The 15,846-nt window shown below is 40.6% G+C and overlaps 1 protein-coding gene across 4 annotated transcripts in view; it reads right to left on the bottom strand.

The window, feature by feature from the left end:
- The window catches only part of ZMAT1 (zinc finger matrin-type 1), a 56,267-nt gene extending 40,829 nt beyond the window's left edge, over positions 1-15,438 (bottom strand). For 2 of the 4 annotated variants that reach the window (XM_084788432.1, XM_084788434.1), the window contains exons 1-3: positions 15,193-15,438; positions 8,837-9,010; positions 3,422-4,144 (exon numbers count right to left, since the gene is read on the bottom strand). In XM_084788432.1, coding sequence (XP_084644558.1) covers positions 3,422-3,578 — 157 coding nt within the window. In that variant the 5' untranslated portion in view covers positions 3,579-4,144; positions 8,837-9,010; positions 15,193-15,438. The remainder of the gene's footprint in view (positions 1-3,421; positions 4,145-8,836; positions 9,011-15,192) is intronic. The other 2 variants (XM_084788438.1, XM_084788439.1) reach the window with 1 other exon arrangement.
- Positions 15,439-15,846: the final 408 nt, after the last annotated feature.

Here is a 15,846-nt window from a genome sequence, read left to right as displayed (position 1 = left end):
TCTTCTTGCTGTATGTAGTTTATTATATATAGGTATAACAATATAAATGTATATGCAAACATAAAAATATAATTTAAAAAAGAGTTAAGATTTAAAAATTTGAGGTTGTCATCAAACATTTAAAAAATAGGATTTTATGACATATTTTTATTTATTAGTTTTCTTTTGAAATTGCCTTTTTGTTCTTTAAACCTTTGTCATCATATAAGAAGGGTATAAGAGGGGTAGTTCCCATTTATGAATGCAGCTATACAATACCCAAATGTAGCACACCTGCCCACTAATTACATCTCCTCATTCTGCCATCAGCCATCATCAAATTATGAGAGGTTAGCACATGTGTTGAGGACAGATAATAAAACAAAAGAGCCCCCGCCCCGAAAATCCAGAACCTCCTTCTACCCCAAGGTGCTGTTTTAGCTTAAGAAAGTTGTCATTCCCCAGAATGGTGATTTGAAAGTTCAGTTAGCTGAAAGTGCCTGTCTTCAGAAAGGAGATCCCACATGTTCAGGTGTGTGCATTCTCTAGAGAAGAAAGATGTTTCCAAATTATTTTTGTAGCTAATAATGAAGTAGGATATTGGCTGTACTGTATCACAGGCACTGAATGAGGAACTGCTACCAGGTCCAGGGTGACAGTACTTACCAGATGACAGAAGAAGCTTTATAGGACAGTATATGTGCACGTGGGGTATATATATATGGTTAACCTCATGAAATTCTAAGAGATAGTTGTCACGAGCGGTCACAGTTTGTTGTTGTTGTTTTTTTTTCAGGTGAGCAATCTGAAGCACAGAAAGCATTAGCTATTTTGTCTATATGAGTAAATGACAGAGGCAAGATTCAGATTCAAGGAGTCTGTGTGTTTCTAGTGTGTGTTCCTGGTGGAGTCTCAGTTCTGACTGCATATTAGACTCACCTGGAATATTTGTACAATATATTTGTGTCTATACCTACTGTGATTAACTAAAAGAAAAGCTCTTAAGGTTCCTGGATAGTTCTAATGCAATGTAAGATTTGACAATCACTGGCTTACACATTGAGGGACATGGGCACCCCTTTTTTTTTTAGTGCTTTTGTTGTTCATTATTTAAAGGACAATAAAGTAGAATTTCTAAAACATGCAGGAGTGAGCAATATCACAGCTATATCTTCAGTGAACATTTTCTATGTTTACAGAAAGAAGACATTGAAATTGTTTAATAACTGGCATAAGTCAGAAAATCATGAGAATAAACACACAAGTCATATACAAATATGGTGTGGTGACCACATTTTTAAAATTATGTATGATATATATATATGCAAAAATTTATATTTATCCTTTTGAAATAGCAACATCATTTTTTCACTATATACAATTACCATATTTTAACTAGATCTGTGCTTATGCCAATTGCTTTGTCTATTTTGTTTTTTAGTTGAATTAAGTAAACTAGAGTTCTCTTCACATTTGTGGCAGATGTCGCCTGGTGAAATCTCATCCTAAAATTACAAAAAAAAAGTGAAAGAATAATTGGAGTTAGTTTTAATAGAACAGAAATACTTTCACATTGTTGGTAGAAATAACCTCTTTGCCTCATCGTGCGCTTAGCCAGCCCTATGATTGCTCACAGAATATGCATCAATCCTCTGGCCAGGACATCTTTGTACACACTATTCTCTCAACATAGGGAACAATATATCTGCTTTTTGTGTTACCTCATTCACTTTGGCCCTGAAAGAAATGGTGACTATGCTTGAATATCTGACCACCATCTTTTCCTTGTCTTTCCAGGTTTATTCTCCCCTAATGTCCTTGACATATCTGTCTGTGCTTGTTACCAGGTTTGCTCCATTCCACATACCTTACAATTCAATGACTTCTCCTTGCAAGCATGGTTTCTAGCTTTGTGTTCTACTTGGGATTTGATTTGCACGGGAACTCATATTTTTAGCTGCTTCCAAGTCTAGGTAAGCAGGTATTACATATACTGCCTAGACTAATGACTTCTAACATTCTTCACCCTATTTTGTATCTATGGGTATCCTTCCTATTCAAGAAATAAAAATACTGCTGACACAGAATACTCCCTATGAAGCACAGAAAATAATTGTTTGATGATTTAATAACCATACTCAAGTTATGTGCACATAGGCATTTTGAATGAGACTGCTAAGAAAAGGCAGAGCACAGCAAATTTATCTTAAAGGTCTTAAGTGATTTGTTGGTATGTGAATCAGGCAATGCATCATTTCATGAAACAGAATAAATATTCCAATGAAGTGAGCAGATTTATAAAGGAAGAGAAACTGAAGAAATTATACACAAATAACCAGCTGGGTAAGCTGTTCCAAGGTCCTTCGGCAGAAGACGTACGGAGAGAACAAAAGAAAATGCACTGATTGGATGACTTTAGGTTACTTCAGGTTACTTTGGGGGATAAAGATTGAAAACAGGGAGGACTTCATTATCATGACTACTGAAACAGGCCTGTTGGAGAAATTGTACTATTATCTTTCATTTTGGAAGGTCAGATAACTTGCTTTCGTATGAGTAACAATATTTTGATATTTATTATGCTCTGTGGGGGCTTCATGCAGGAGCTCAGAATCCAAAACAATGGCCTCCTATAATTTTTTTTAATCTAATATAAAGTAGGACATTTGGCGCATGTTATACAGCAGTTTTTAACCGGTATAGAACATGTCTTTCAGATTTCATTGTATCTTGTTTCTCTTGTAAGAGAGTGGCACAGTTTTCCTAAATTCATTTGCAAATTGAGGTAGGTGTTTTAGTCCTTGGATTCACACAAAGGAATACTAGAGCTTCTCAGCCCCTCTTTAAGCAAAGGATTACAGCTTGAGTTGATACCTTGGTTAAGCTCTCAAGGTGCTAGGGAGACTTTCCTAGAAATTTACATTTTACATAGATGAAGTCCACAGCCTTATAAGGAGCCATTTACATTCAAAGTGTTAGAGGAAAGGATCTTGGCTAATTAGGCTTCACAAAGAAAGGATCTTGGAAGGGAAAATGGTTTATTTACCTTTTATAAGTAGAAATACTACAGTAGCTCTGTTATCACCAACCATAGGGCTTTAGACTCAAAGAGCAGTTATGGCTACTGTCTAAAATGCGTCTGTGGAGTCACCCATAGAGATGCAAAGTCCAAGAAGACCTTATCTCCCTGTCTGGTCTTAGCTAGGGTGCACTAGCAGAATATGGGATTGTTCTTAAGCTATCTTCCAAATCTACTGGGGAACCAGGTACTGAAAAGCATTCTGCTTTCAATCAATGCTAAAGAATCAGTCCATGCATCTAAATCATAAACAATGGTGAGCAAATATTACAAATTGTTTAGCATCTGTATTAGTTTTCTCTTCACTGTGAGAGAATATCTGACAGAAACAACTCAAAGGAGGAAAGGTTTAGTTTGGCTTACAGTTTAAGGAGATATGGTTGATCTTGGGTGGGAAGGCATAGCAGCGGGGGCTCCATCCATGCCAGCGGGGGCTCCATCCATGCCAGCGGGGGCTCCATCCATGCCAGTGAGGGCTCCATCCATGCCAGCAGCAGCGTGATGCAGCTTGTTGGTGCATAGCTTGTGCCAGGAAGCAGAGATGAAACTGGAAGCAGGTCCAGGTTCTAACACTCAAGACCTGCCTCCAGTGATGGACTTCCTCGGCTCAGCTCAACCTTCTCAGAGTATTGAAACTTCCCCAAACAGTACCACCAGCTGGGGACCAAGTGTTCAAACACACGAGCCTTATATCCAAACAGCAGTATCTTTCATAGGCTCATGGCTATCTCATAATACAAATGTATTCAGTCCAATGTAAAAAATACCCACAGTCTTAATATTCTCAATGCCAGTATAAGGGGACCAAACTGTTTAAAAGTCCAAAGTCTCAGGCAAACTCTTAGCTATAAGCCCAAATGAAATGAAGTGAAATGAAATGAAATGAAATGAAATAAATCCAGGGGCTGGAGAGATGGCTCAGTGTTTAAGACCACTTGCTAATTTTGCAGAGGACCTAGGTTCAGTTTCTGGCACCTATATATCAGCTCACAGCCATCTGTAACTCCAGTTCCGGTAGATATAACACCCTCTTCTGGCCTCTGTGGGTAGTGCATGCACCCGGTGCATTTACATGCAGGCAAACGCCTATACACATAAAATAAAAATAAAGAAAATAGAGATCTAAGTTACATACTTCCAATATACAATGGCACAGAATAAACATTCCCATTTCAAAAGTAAGGAATGGAAGAGGAAGAAGGTAAGAGCAGAGAAAAGCAAGAACAGAACCCCTCAGGACAATCATTAGTCTCTGCAGCTCCATGTCCAGCATTTCAGCTCATGATGGCATCATGTAGGTTCTGATGCCTTGGGGAACCTTGACTCTCCACCTTTGTTTCTCGTAATATATATGTGTTCTCTCTCTCTCTCTCTCTCTCTCTCTCTCTCTCTCTCTCTCTCTCTCTCTCTCTCTGACTCTACCCAGCTTTTTCAACTTTCCTCAGCGAATGTTTGACATTTCTGGCATCTCCTGCATCCTAGTGTCTCCATTTCAATCTTGGGACTCACTTTAACAGTTTCATAGACCAGTCTATCAGGGCCTGTCTTCAGAGAGTATGACTCTTCTACATTGCCTAGCTTCACAGGCTTTTTCCTCTGATGGTTTAGATCGAGCCTTCTAGGTCACATAACTATTACATTGTGTAGGCTTGTTAAACTAGCACCATATGGATGATATTACCAAGTTTTGCTGCCAGCTTGAAGTGCAGCCTGGCCTTGGTTCACAATGGCTCTAGTGGTCTCCAAGTGCTTGAATGGCTAAACTAGGGAATACATTTCCCCGTTTGAGCAGGGTACCCAGGGGTGAGTTCTTCCCTTTTCAAACATTCTGCTTTTATTTGTTTTAATTGGTGTGTGGGATGGGCTATGTGGTGGGAACATGTGCATGTGGATGCTCAGGGAGATAAGAAGAGGGCACTGGATCTCCTAGAACTGGAGTTACAGGCAGTTGTAAGCCACCCAACAGAAGAACGGTGAACTGAACTCAGGTCCTTTGCAAGAGCAGTATGTAATCTTAGCTACTGAAACATCTCCCCAGTTCTAGTACTCTGATATTAAATTAAGGTTTTCAAAATGAGTTTGCACCGTTATACCTTAGAACTTTAGGTGGTTGGGGTCTTACCCTTAAGTGCAAATTGTGTGGTTTCATTTTAATGATATCCATTTCTTTAATAATTATAGTCAGGGTATATACATGACATGTCTACTATTTTAAATATGTTCATACTCCTTTCCTTACCAAATGATAAATTTTCACATCTTTCTGCTCAGCTCTTTTCTCTCCATTCTCACTATAGCCTGGCTAAAAGTGCAGATAAGTGGCTATGCTGTAAGCTGAATGTTACGCAGTCTTGGAATTTCCTTCACAGGATATATTAGTGTAGTGTCTTTGGGTTTAGCCTCACTCAGATTTTCAGGACATTAAGATATTAGCCAGATTCTTTGCCAGAATGTAACATGAATCACCTGAGGCCAAATTACCAGTAACATCCTTATTCCCTTCTGAAACTTCAGGTGCCAGGCCTTCACTTCCGCCATTCTGTTTGGAGTTTGGTCTTCTGACCTCCCACTAGAATGACCTCTTATACTCCGCTGCCTACATTTTGGGGCTTGTCTAGTATGTAGCTCCAAACTCGTTCACATTCTTCTCACTTACCAGTTCTGGAGACCTGTGAATCAGAGGGCCAGGTTTGTCACAGCAGTGACCCCACTCATGATACCAATTTTCTACACTATTTACTTGTCTCCTCACTATAACAGAATAGTTGACAGAAGCAACTTAAGGAAGGACGGATTTGATTGGCCTCAGAGGTTTGCGTGTATGTAGGCCACCATAGCAGGGAAGGCACAGTGCTTTGGGATCTAGCTAAGATGGCAAGAGCATATAGCATCTGCTTGTTATATAACTCTGTGAAGCAAATATGTGACTGGGAGCAAGGTCGGGTTATAACCCTCAAGGCTTGTCCCAGCTGATGTACTTCTCCAGCTAACCCCAACTCATAAAGATTCCACAACATCACCAGAGAGTATCACCAGCTAAGGCTCAAGTGTTCAAACACATGGCACTCTGGGGACATTTGACCTCCAAACTAGAACAGAATCTAAAGAGGAAACATGTAACTTTACCCATTAGAGTTCTATTTAGCCTTCTGCTAACTTATAGTCAAGCTATTTTGGTGGTGGTTGTTTATGCTTTTCTTGCTGTATCTGTGTTGAGACCAGTTGCCACAAAAGGCTCCTATATTTACAAGTGGATCATGCCCAACACTGGTTGTTACCACAGATATATTCTACAATCTGCTCATGTTCATTTTTAGTACACTATTTCTTTGTTACTCAAGAATTATTCAAGTCTCACAAATTTTCTTTATTAATACTAATCTCCAATGATCTTGAAGACTAAAATTATTTCATTATTAAACAAAATACTGTACTGTACTGAACTCACAATTAAAAAACACTACACATTTCAGTTAAGGTGGTCACTCCAGGGCTGGAGAGATGGGTCAGAGGTTAAGAGCACTGGCTGCTCTTCCAAAGGTCCTGAGTTCAGTTCCCAGCAACCACATGGTGGCTCACAGGCATCTATAATGAGATGTGGTGCCCTCTTCTGGCCTGCAGGTGTACATGCAGGCAGAGCACTGTATCTATAATACTAAATAAATAAATCTTTAAGAAACAAAAACAAAAACAAAAATGACAAAAGTTCCTGTAGTCATTAAAAAAAAGCTGGGCATGGTGGTACACACCTTTAACCCCAGCACTTAGGATGCAGAGGCAGGCAGATTGCTGTGAGTTCAAGGCCAGCTTGGTCTGCAAAGAGAGTTCTAGGACAGCCAGGGCTACACAGAGAAACCTTGTTTTGACCCCCCCCCCACACACACCCAACACACACACACACACAAAGGTAGCCACTCCAACATTTGCCTAGTCGAAGCACCATACATCTCAGTGAGCTTTTGTATGGCTAGAAGGGCCATTCTGAAGCCATGGAACTTCCTGTAGGGTCTTAAACTTTAACTATCCAGTGTATGTTTGTATTCATATTCTCCACAAAAAGAGAGAAACATGATGAAGTTGAAACTAGAAAAAAACATAGCATTATATCCTCTTTCATGACACATGTGTTTTTTTGCCTGCAACCTTTCCTCATCACTGAACCTTATCCTTTCTGGGTCTCCTTTCTAAGTTTTATGTTATGCATATGCTTAAAACACCACACACACACACACACACACACACACACACACACACACACGGCTAACATCCATATATGAAGGAGAACATGTAAATTTTTTCTTTCTGACTTTGTTATTTCACTTAATGTTATCCTTTCCAAGTCCACCCATTTTCCTGAAATTTTCATTTTTCCTTACAGTTTAATAAATGTACCACATTTTCATTATACAGTCATTTATTAATGGGCATGTAGGCTGGTTCCATTTCCTTGCTATGGCACATAGAGTAGCAATAAGCACGGATGTGAACATATCTCTATGGTAGGACATTTACCACCTCATCCCGGTCAGAATGGCTATCATCAAGAAAACTAGCAATAGATGGAGAAGATGTGGGGAAAGAAGAACTCCTATTCTCACTGATGGGAGCACAAATTCATGGAATTATTATTGTAATCAGTTTGGAGGTTCCTCAGAAAATTAAAACAAGGGGCTGAAGAGCTGGCTCAGTGGTTAAGGACATTAAGGACACCGGCTGCTCTTCTAGAGGCCCTTGGTTTGATTGCCAGCACCCACATGGCTGCTCAGAACCATCTGTGACTCTAGTTCCAGGGGAGCTTATGTTCTCTTTTGCCCTCTGCAGGAAGAAAACTAGAACTAGCTTCCTATGGCTATTTTCAGAAGTGCACATGCTAAGTATATAGAAATACCTGTAGGAGTTTGTGTGTTAAGACCTTGTTTTAATTACCTATAGTGCTGATATAGCAGAACCAGACAAAATAACTTCACAGAAGAAAGTCTTAGCCCTAATATGTACCCTGTGGTAGGAGCAGGAGCCCCTAATATTCGACACATCATCCCCACGATGTCACATCCAACCTCTTCTCTGCCAAACCAGGTCCTGCATGTCTTGTTCTAGGGTCCAGCCTGGTGAGTCCACCTGATCCTCTCATCCTAGCACCCTCCCCAATGCCCATACCCAGTGCCAAGCCTAGTCTGGTCAGCTCTGCCTGAGCTGCCCTCATCCTCAAGGTTTTGGCCAGGACGCACAATCCTGTGCGCTAGCAAAGCCCCCTGTGCCCACCCAAACCAAATCAACACTTCATGCCCAACCAGGCCCACCCATCTTTTGCTCTGTCCCACCCTGTGGTATCCATTCTGTCCCACCCTGTGGTATCCATATCAGATATAGAACTAACAAAAGAAGTCCACATGCCCATCACAAAAATTCAAACAATGTAATTTTAATCTGCAAGAAGCCAGGATAGCCATGTTTGTTGTTTCTCTAATACATATCAACAACTTTACCTATATTATCCCTTTCAATTCTTATAACAATCATATCTAGTAATTATTTGAGTCCTGGTTTACATATGATAATATTAAGTGGCTTTAAACCTTAATATATAGTACACAGGGAAGTCAGGACTCCAGATTAGGCCTTTTCAGAGCTAAATCGTATGCTCTGTCCATCATTACACAGTATCATCCCAAGAATTGAGACATTTTAGAAATGAATTACTGTTAACTGCAAAATAAATGCTCTTCTTGATCCTGGAAAAGATGGGTACAAAAACCAAGGCAGAATAAATTCACATACCTTTAAGTTGTCTTTTACCTCAAGTATACTCTGGTATCTTTTCTGATAGTTCACATGTGTTGTCAGATGAGAACAGCTTTCCCAGTCCCTATGGACTTTGGAGAAGCTGATATAAGATACTCTGAGCTGCTTGCCTCTCCCTCTCTGATCTTGTCTGGGGTTTAGAGCTCAATTCTGTAGAAAGGTAAGGGGGAAAGAGAGAGAAATTCAAACTCCACGAATTAAAAGACTCTCCCAGATTGCAGAGAGCAGTGCCAAAGACAATGATCTACTACTAGTCCCCTAGATGAGTTGTAATAGATAATCTTCATGGTCAATGACACTTTGACTTATTTTAGCAAGAATCTATGCCATACATTCACTTATTCCAGACTCACCTTAAGCAAACAGCCGATACAGGAATAGTTTGGTCGTGATAACAAGGACTTTCTAAGCTACACATATATTTAGGAGTTGATTATCTTTAAGTAATAAAAGGATAAACAATTCTAAATGACACATGACAAGAATAATTTCTGATTAATATTGGAACAAGTCTTTCAGAAACATATATTAATTACCAAAAAATTTAACCCAATTTTTATATAACTTTATTTTTTTTCAAGACAGGGTTTCTTTATATAACAGAGATCTGGTTGTCCTGGACTTCTTTGTAGACCAGGCTGGCCTCGAACTCACAGAGAGCCCCCTGCCTCTGCCTCCCAAGCTCTAGGATGAAAGGCGTGAGCCACTGCTCCCAGCACATATAACTTTTAATTTGAGAACACCTAAATTTTGGTCCAAGTAAACCAGATCTATCTTTAATACCGATATGCATGTTCAATAGAAATGAATGAATGAACGAATGAATGAATGAGTGAGTGAGTGAATGAGTGAATGAATGAATGAAATCAAAGACTGGCTGTGTTAGCACATTAGATTATTCAGTTAATTTGTTGGGAGACAACTTTTGGTCCAGTGCGGCTTCTAAGAACAACTGGATTTTAGCTTATAATTTAAATCCTAACTTCAACTACTCATCTAATTGTGTATCAAATTTTAAAGGGACATCTCATAAGGCTTGGTGTAATAGGTTTGTAATCCTTGTTACTCATGAAGCTAAGGCAAGAAAATCAGAAAATCAAGGTCTATCTGAGCTCAGTGTGTGCTGAAGGTCAATCTGGCCACCTAAACAGACCACCTCAAAATAAAAAATGAAAAGAGGGCAGAAGAAATAACTGAGTGGCAAAGCCCCAGAAGAGAATGTGTGAGGACTTAGCTTCAATCCACAGTACTGCAAAAATAAGATAAATACAAGACATATTGATGACTGTTCAAAGCCATTTCAGAATTAATATCAAGCTAAGCCAAACAAGATGTAAATAGTAAATACCAGCTGCATCCATGCCCAGGCAACTTAAGTAACGACTTCAAGTAAACAAACTAACCCAAACTGATGAGCCAGTCACTATCGTTTCCTTGAAAATGATTTCCAACAAAGTGATGAACTTTCCCAGACTTGTGTGGCCCATTGTCAACAAATCCAAGATTAGAATTCATATTCTCTTTATGTTTCACCACATCACACCATCTTCACTGGATTTGTTTTTCAGTTTATAATGCTTGGAATTTTTTAAAAAATCAGAGTAATAAAAAAAAGCAAAGATATAAAATGTTTCGTAATGTTACCTTTTTTTTTCCATTTTAAGGCCTGATTCCAGTTCTTAATAAAAAATTAACCTTGAATAAAAAAATAATTTTGATCTCTTAGGATAAAAAAATTGAATGTATCTCCCTTTCTTTCTACTCTCTTATAAGATTGTAATAGACTATAAATTAATTGCCCTGAAGGATCTATTTGTGTCCTTAGAAGTGAGTCTCTTCTCATGAGGAACCCATCTAGCCCATGCGGCTAGTCAGATTAGAAAAGAATCTTCTTTTCCCAGGCTGAAATAGAGTTTGGTCCAGGACATCTTAGAAACAGATGTCAGGACTTTGCTGTGGGGCCCTACACTAGAGCCTGAATGCACTCTGGTTTCTTACATTGTACACAATGAACAAGGGGTATAAAAGTGGCCTTTAATATATAGTAATGGTTGTCTTCAGGTGAGCAGGACAGACCTCTCATTCTCCATGCCATTGACTACATGGTGATTGTTGTAACAACAACAATCGTTTTAGTATTCACATATTCCATTCCATGTGCCATTATCTTATATATTAGAGAAAATATTATCTAATTTAAACTTTATATCAGCTGATTACAGTGATTTAAAAAAAAACCCTTTTCTACTTAATAGGATAGAAAGAAGAATTTCACTGTGAAAATGGCTATATTACCAAAATGTTCTACAGATTCAATACAATAACCCCACTTCCAAATTTTAATGACATTCTTTACAGAAATAGAACACCAGTCCTAAAATATATATGAAAGTATCAAAGACTCTTGAATATTCAAAGCAATCAAGAGTTAGTCAAAAGAGAAATACTGGAGCTAGCATATCTGATTTAAATCTGTACTACAGAGCCATATTGTTTGTATATGGGTGTACATTTTCATAAATACCTACCATACAAAATGCAGTATGATAGATGCTAATTTGTCACTTTCTTTTTTAAAATTTACTTATTTATTATTATTGATAGAGTATTTTGCCCAAAGGTGCACCTGCACATGAGGAGAGGGCATTAGATTTCCTGGGACCTGAACCCAGGACCTTTAGAAGAGCTGATGGTGCTCTTAACTGCTGAGCCGTGTCTCCAGCATTTAATCTACCACTTTCATTTACCTTTAAGAAACAAAAAAAGAAAAGAAAACATAAGGCCCACAAGATGGCTTAGTAGGTATCTTAGTTATTCTATTGCTGTGACAAAACATCACGACCAGAACAAGTTAGAGAAGAAAGATGTAATTGGGGCTTACAGTTTTAGAAGGTGAGTATGACCATCATAGCAGGCAGGCAGGGCACTATAGCAGTAGCTGAGAGTTTATATCCTTATTGGAAAGGAGAGAGAGAGAGAGAGAGAGAGAGAGAGAGAGAGAGAGAGAGAGAGAGAGAGAGAGAGAGGGAGGGAGGGAGGGAGGGGGAGGGACGGAGGGAGGGAGGGAGGGAGGGAGAAAGAGAGAGAGAGAGAGAGAGAGAGAGAGAGAGAGAGAGAGAGAGAGAGAGAGGAGGGAGAGAGAGCATGCTAACTGTGGATGGCTTGTGCTTTTGTAACCTCAAAGCTCCCCTCACCCATCGTGACACACCTCCCAAACAGTTGCACCAAATGGGGACCATATGAGCCTATAGGAGAGCCATTCTCATTCAAAACATCACAGTGGGTAAAGGCGCTTCTGCATACTGTTTTTGCAGAGGATCTGAGTTAGTTCTCAGCACTCATGTTGTGCAGCTCACAACTGTCCATGGACTCCATTTCTAAGAGGATCAGATGTCTCTGACCTCCAGGAGCACTTGCATTCACATGCACATACACATGTGCAGACACACCTATGCAATCAAAATAAAGACTAGCAAACTTTTAAAAAAGAGCTATGTTGCATTTCACTGCTATGGAAGTGTGGAACTATTCACTCTTGCATCAGTGAAATACTTTATATATGTAATACTTTCGCCACTATAAAATAACTGATATTTTAATTTTTAAAATATATATTGAAATAAGTATACAAATTTAATATATTTCTTACACTATTCCAAAAAGAATACACCTCAGTCAAGGAGATCTGATAGATGCTAAATTTACATAAAATTGGAATGTTCTGGTCTTGAATATTGTAATTTTTACTAAATGAAAAATTCAGAGGATTTACAGTATTTTTTCTTTCACTTAAGTCTATTTAATTTTTTCTACAACAGATTTAAGAAGTTCTGACTAAACAACATCATGAATCTCTAAATTTGCCTCATATTCTGTAGAAGTAAGCAAGAATTTTCAAACTAAGGTGTAGCCCCAGAAGTTTTAGTCACTTCCTATTCAAGGTCTGGGGATCCTGGGTTGAGGCAGCAAAGTGAAGAACAAAAGGAAGCATCAAAAGTAATACAACCTCCATTCTTCTAACTCCAGATGAACAAAGGATGACACCTAGAAAAGATGCAAAAGAGTTGTATCTAAGGTGTTAATTGATGGGCTGGTAGTGACTCCTAAAGCCAGTTCACTTGACAAAGAGCCTAAGGTCAAGCAAAAGTTCAACTCAAAAGAGCACTATCTGATTAGTGCACTGATAGCAGAGTGCCGGAATACCTAGAATGCTTATGCTTGTATTCTCAACGTGTGCAACGCCACCTCTCCCCTCCTCACTGACCCCTCCTTCCTTTCCTCTCTCTTGCTATCTTTTCTTTATTTCTTTTCTTTTCTTTTTTTTTCTGACTTAAACTTATTGTGTTACCCAGGCTCACCTCCAATGCCCAATCTTCCTGGCTTAGTATACTGGAAGTTGGCATTACAGGTATGCACCAGCATGCCCATCTTTGCCTTTTCTCAAACTTAAATCTGAAAGTCCTCACTTAATACAGTTGAGATGTTTGGAGGCAGCTGGCTGAGAACACAAACTCAAGTGTGTGGCACACAAGTTGTACGGCGAGCCTTTCTCCTTTCTGGCAAATAAGCAATGCTGTAGAATAAACCTGCCTGCCCTAGTCATCTGGCCAAAATGACAAATTCAAGTTTCTGTTCAGGTCAGGACAGCCAAGACCTGATTGGCCGCAAAGGTACTAGTGCCCAGTCCAGTGGAGGTTCAGTCTGACTCCAGTGACCTGTCTCCAGATCCCACACAGTGCCTGGCACTTAACATTGGCACAGGCGAAGATGGAACTTTTTTTTTATAAATTAATCATAATTGTTTATTTGTGTGTCTGGGGCACCTGTGGAGGGTCAGAAAACAACTTCTAGGAGTTGGGTTTTTTTTTTCTTCTTCCAACTTCTGGGTCTCAGGGATGGAATTCAGGCCTCGGGCTTTGGCAGCGAGCACCCTTACCTGCTGAACCAGATGTCAGTTCAAATGTGGGAAGCTTTGCTTTTGCTACAAGATTCCCTTATCCATCTACCTCAGTGGTGTAGAATCCATAAATATATTACTTCAGGGTGTGTGTGTGTGTGTGTGTGTGTGTGTGTGTGTGTGTGTGTGTCTGTCAGTCAAACTAGAAAGAGGATCATAAAAGCAGAAAAAAAAGGTCTTAAGGGAAGAGAAGGTTATATGGAGTGTGTACAAGGAAAAAAAAGAGGGTAACAGAATGCATGTAACATAAAAGCAAAAGAGCAGCGGTGGGGAGGGGAGGGTTGGATGACAAGAGGAGGGGGCAAGGAATTAGGAGAGGGCAGTGGGGAAAAGATGATCAACAAAAACTATGTAGCCTGGTGAGGTGGCACAGGCCTGCAATCCCAGCACGCAGGAAGGCAGAAGCAGCTGGATCGCTGTGAGTTCGAGGTCAGCCTGGTCTATAAAGAGAATCCAGGACAGCCAAGGCTACACAGAAAAACCCTGTCTCGAAAAACTAAAAAAACAGAAGAGAAAAAAAAAACTTAAATACGTATGAAAAACAATGAAATCCATTACTTTGTATACCAATTCAATACAACTAGTAAAAAGGGAGTTGGTATACACCAGTAAACAGACACCCACACCCCTCCGAAACACGGATAAAGCCGAGGCTGTCTAGCAAGCCAAATTACTGGTGGAGGAGAGAGGAGCGGGGCACAGCGGCATCCTGCACCTAGCCAGGTCTGAACTTTGGGCATAGGGTTTTAATATTTGGGAAGACATACACACTCCTTATGGCCTTAGGTCGATGTTGGTCATCAGGGCCTCCGGACATGGGATTAGACCAGTGGTTGAACTGCCCAGAGCCACAAGCGTCAATCCCAGCCTCAAAGCGCTCCTGACTTGATTAAACTACTCGGCTTTCTTCTGGTTGTAGAACGGTTTGTCCCCTGGTCCTTGGAGGCTAAGCAAATGGGATTACAGGAGCCCTTTCCTCAGGTCAGGGGCTTCAGGCAGCCTAGCCAGGGTGTCTCCCAGCAGACCCTAAAAGCTGCTTACCTTACATAGTGGCAGGGCCAGAGTAGGTGGTTCCGATCTTCTGGTATGTGGGCAAGTATATCTCCTGTATGTAATTTGGCGACAAGGAGTTCCTTGGATTCTCCCTGGAGCTGTTTCTGCTCGCATTTCGAAACAGGAGATCGAAAGCAGTGCTCCGCGCAACGCGAGCAGCTATTGCTACCGCCCATCCAGCGGGAGCTAGGCTCCAAGGCTTTCAACACCGGAGGACGACACTACTTGGGCCGGCTGAGTAAATGCACTCCAAGACTACTGGCAGGCTCCGGTGGCCCATTCCCTTGCGGGTGCGTTCCCTTAAGGGTGCGCAGCTACTCACCGCTCTCGCCTCCGCGCTCGCCATCAGCTCTAGCACCTCCGAGTGGTCCAGGTTGGCCTGCAAGTGTGCAGATGGGGAAAGGCAATGATCCGGGAGGAGCGCTCCCGGAACCACCTCCTAGTAGCCCCACGTGGCGTCCACCCAGTCGCTTGCTGCATCTCGGCAGCCAGAGGCAACAGCCTCAACTCCCTCAGGCTCTTGATCCTTGTGCGCCCTTTCCTCACAGGGGCCTTCCGGGGATTTGGGAAACATATCACTGAGCCCTGGACTCTCAGAGCGTCCCACATTCCCTCCTACAGGCAAGCACCTTTAGATATGCCTGCGCCACCCAGCGGTCCTCAGTTTCCTTGTTCGCAAGGTAAAAGCCTTAAGCTGTGGGTGGATTTCATGCCAGGTAATAACCAAGCACCCTAGCAAAGGTGCCTTTCACTCTCCATACCACCCACTTAAGTATTTCAACCAGAAAATTAAAAATCCTAACTAGCTTAAAAGCTGTAGTGGGCTCCGGAAACATTATTAGTGCTAAACTAAATCTATTCTAGAAAAGTTATAATTAAAATGTAAAAGTCTAGAGGATAGCAAGATGGACTAGCAGGTGAAAGGTCTTTCCACATAAACCTAACGGCATGTGTTCGATCCCCAAAACTAATGTAA

Source organism: Acomys minous (genome assembly GCF_964271855.1).
Source record: "Acomys minous genome assembly, chromosome: 7".
Taxonomy (NCBI): Eukaryota; Metazoa; Chordata; class Mammalia; order Rodentia; family Muridae; genus Acomys; species Acomys minous.
This window is presented reverse-complemented; position numbering and strand designations above follow the sequence as displayed.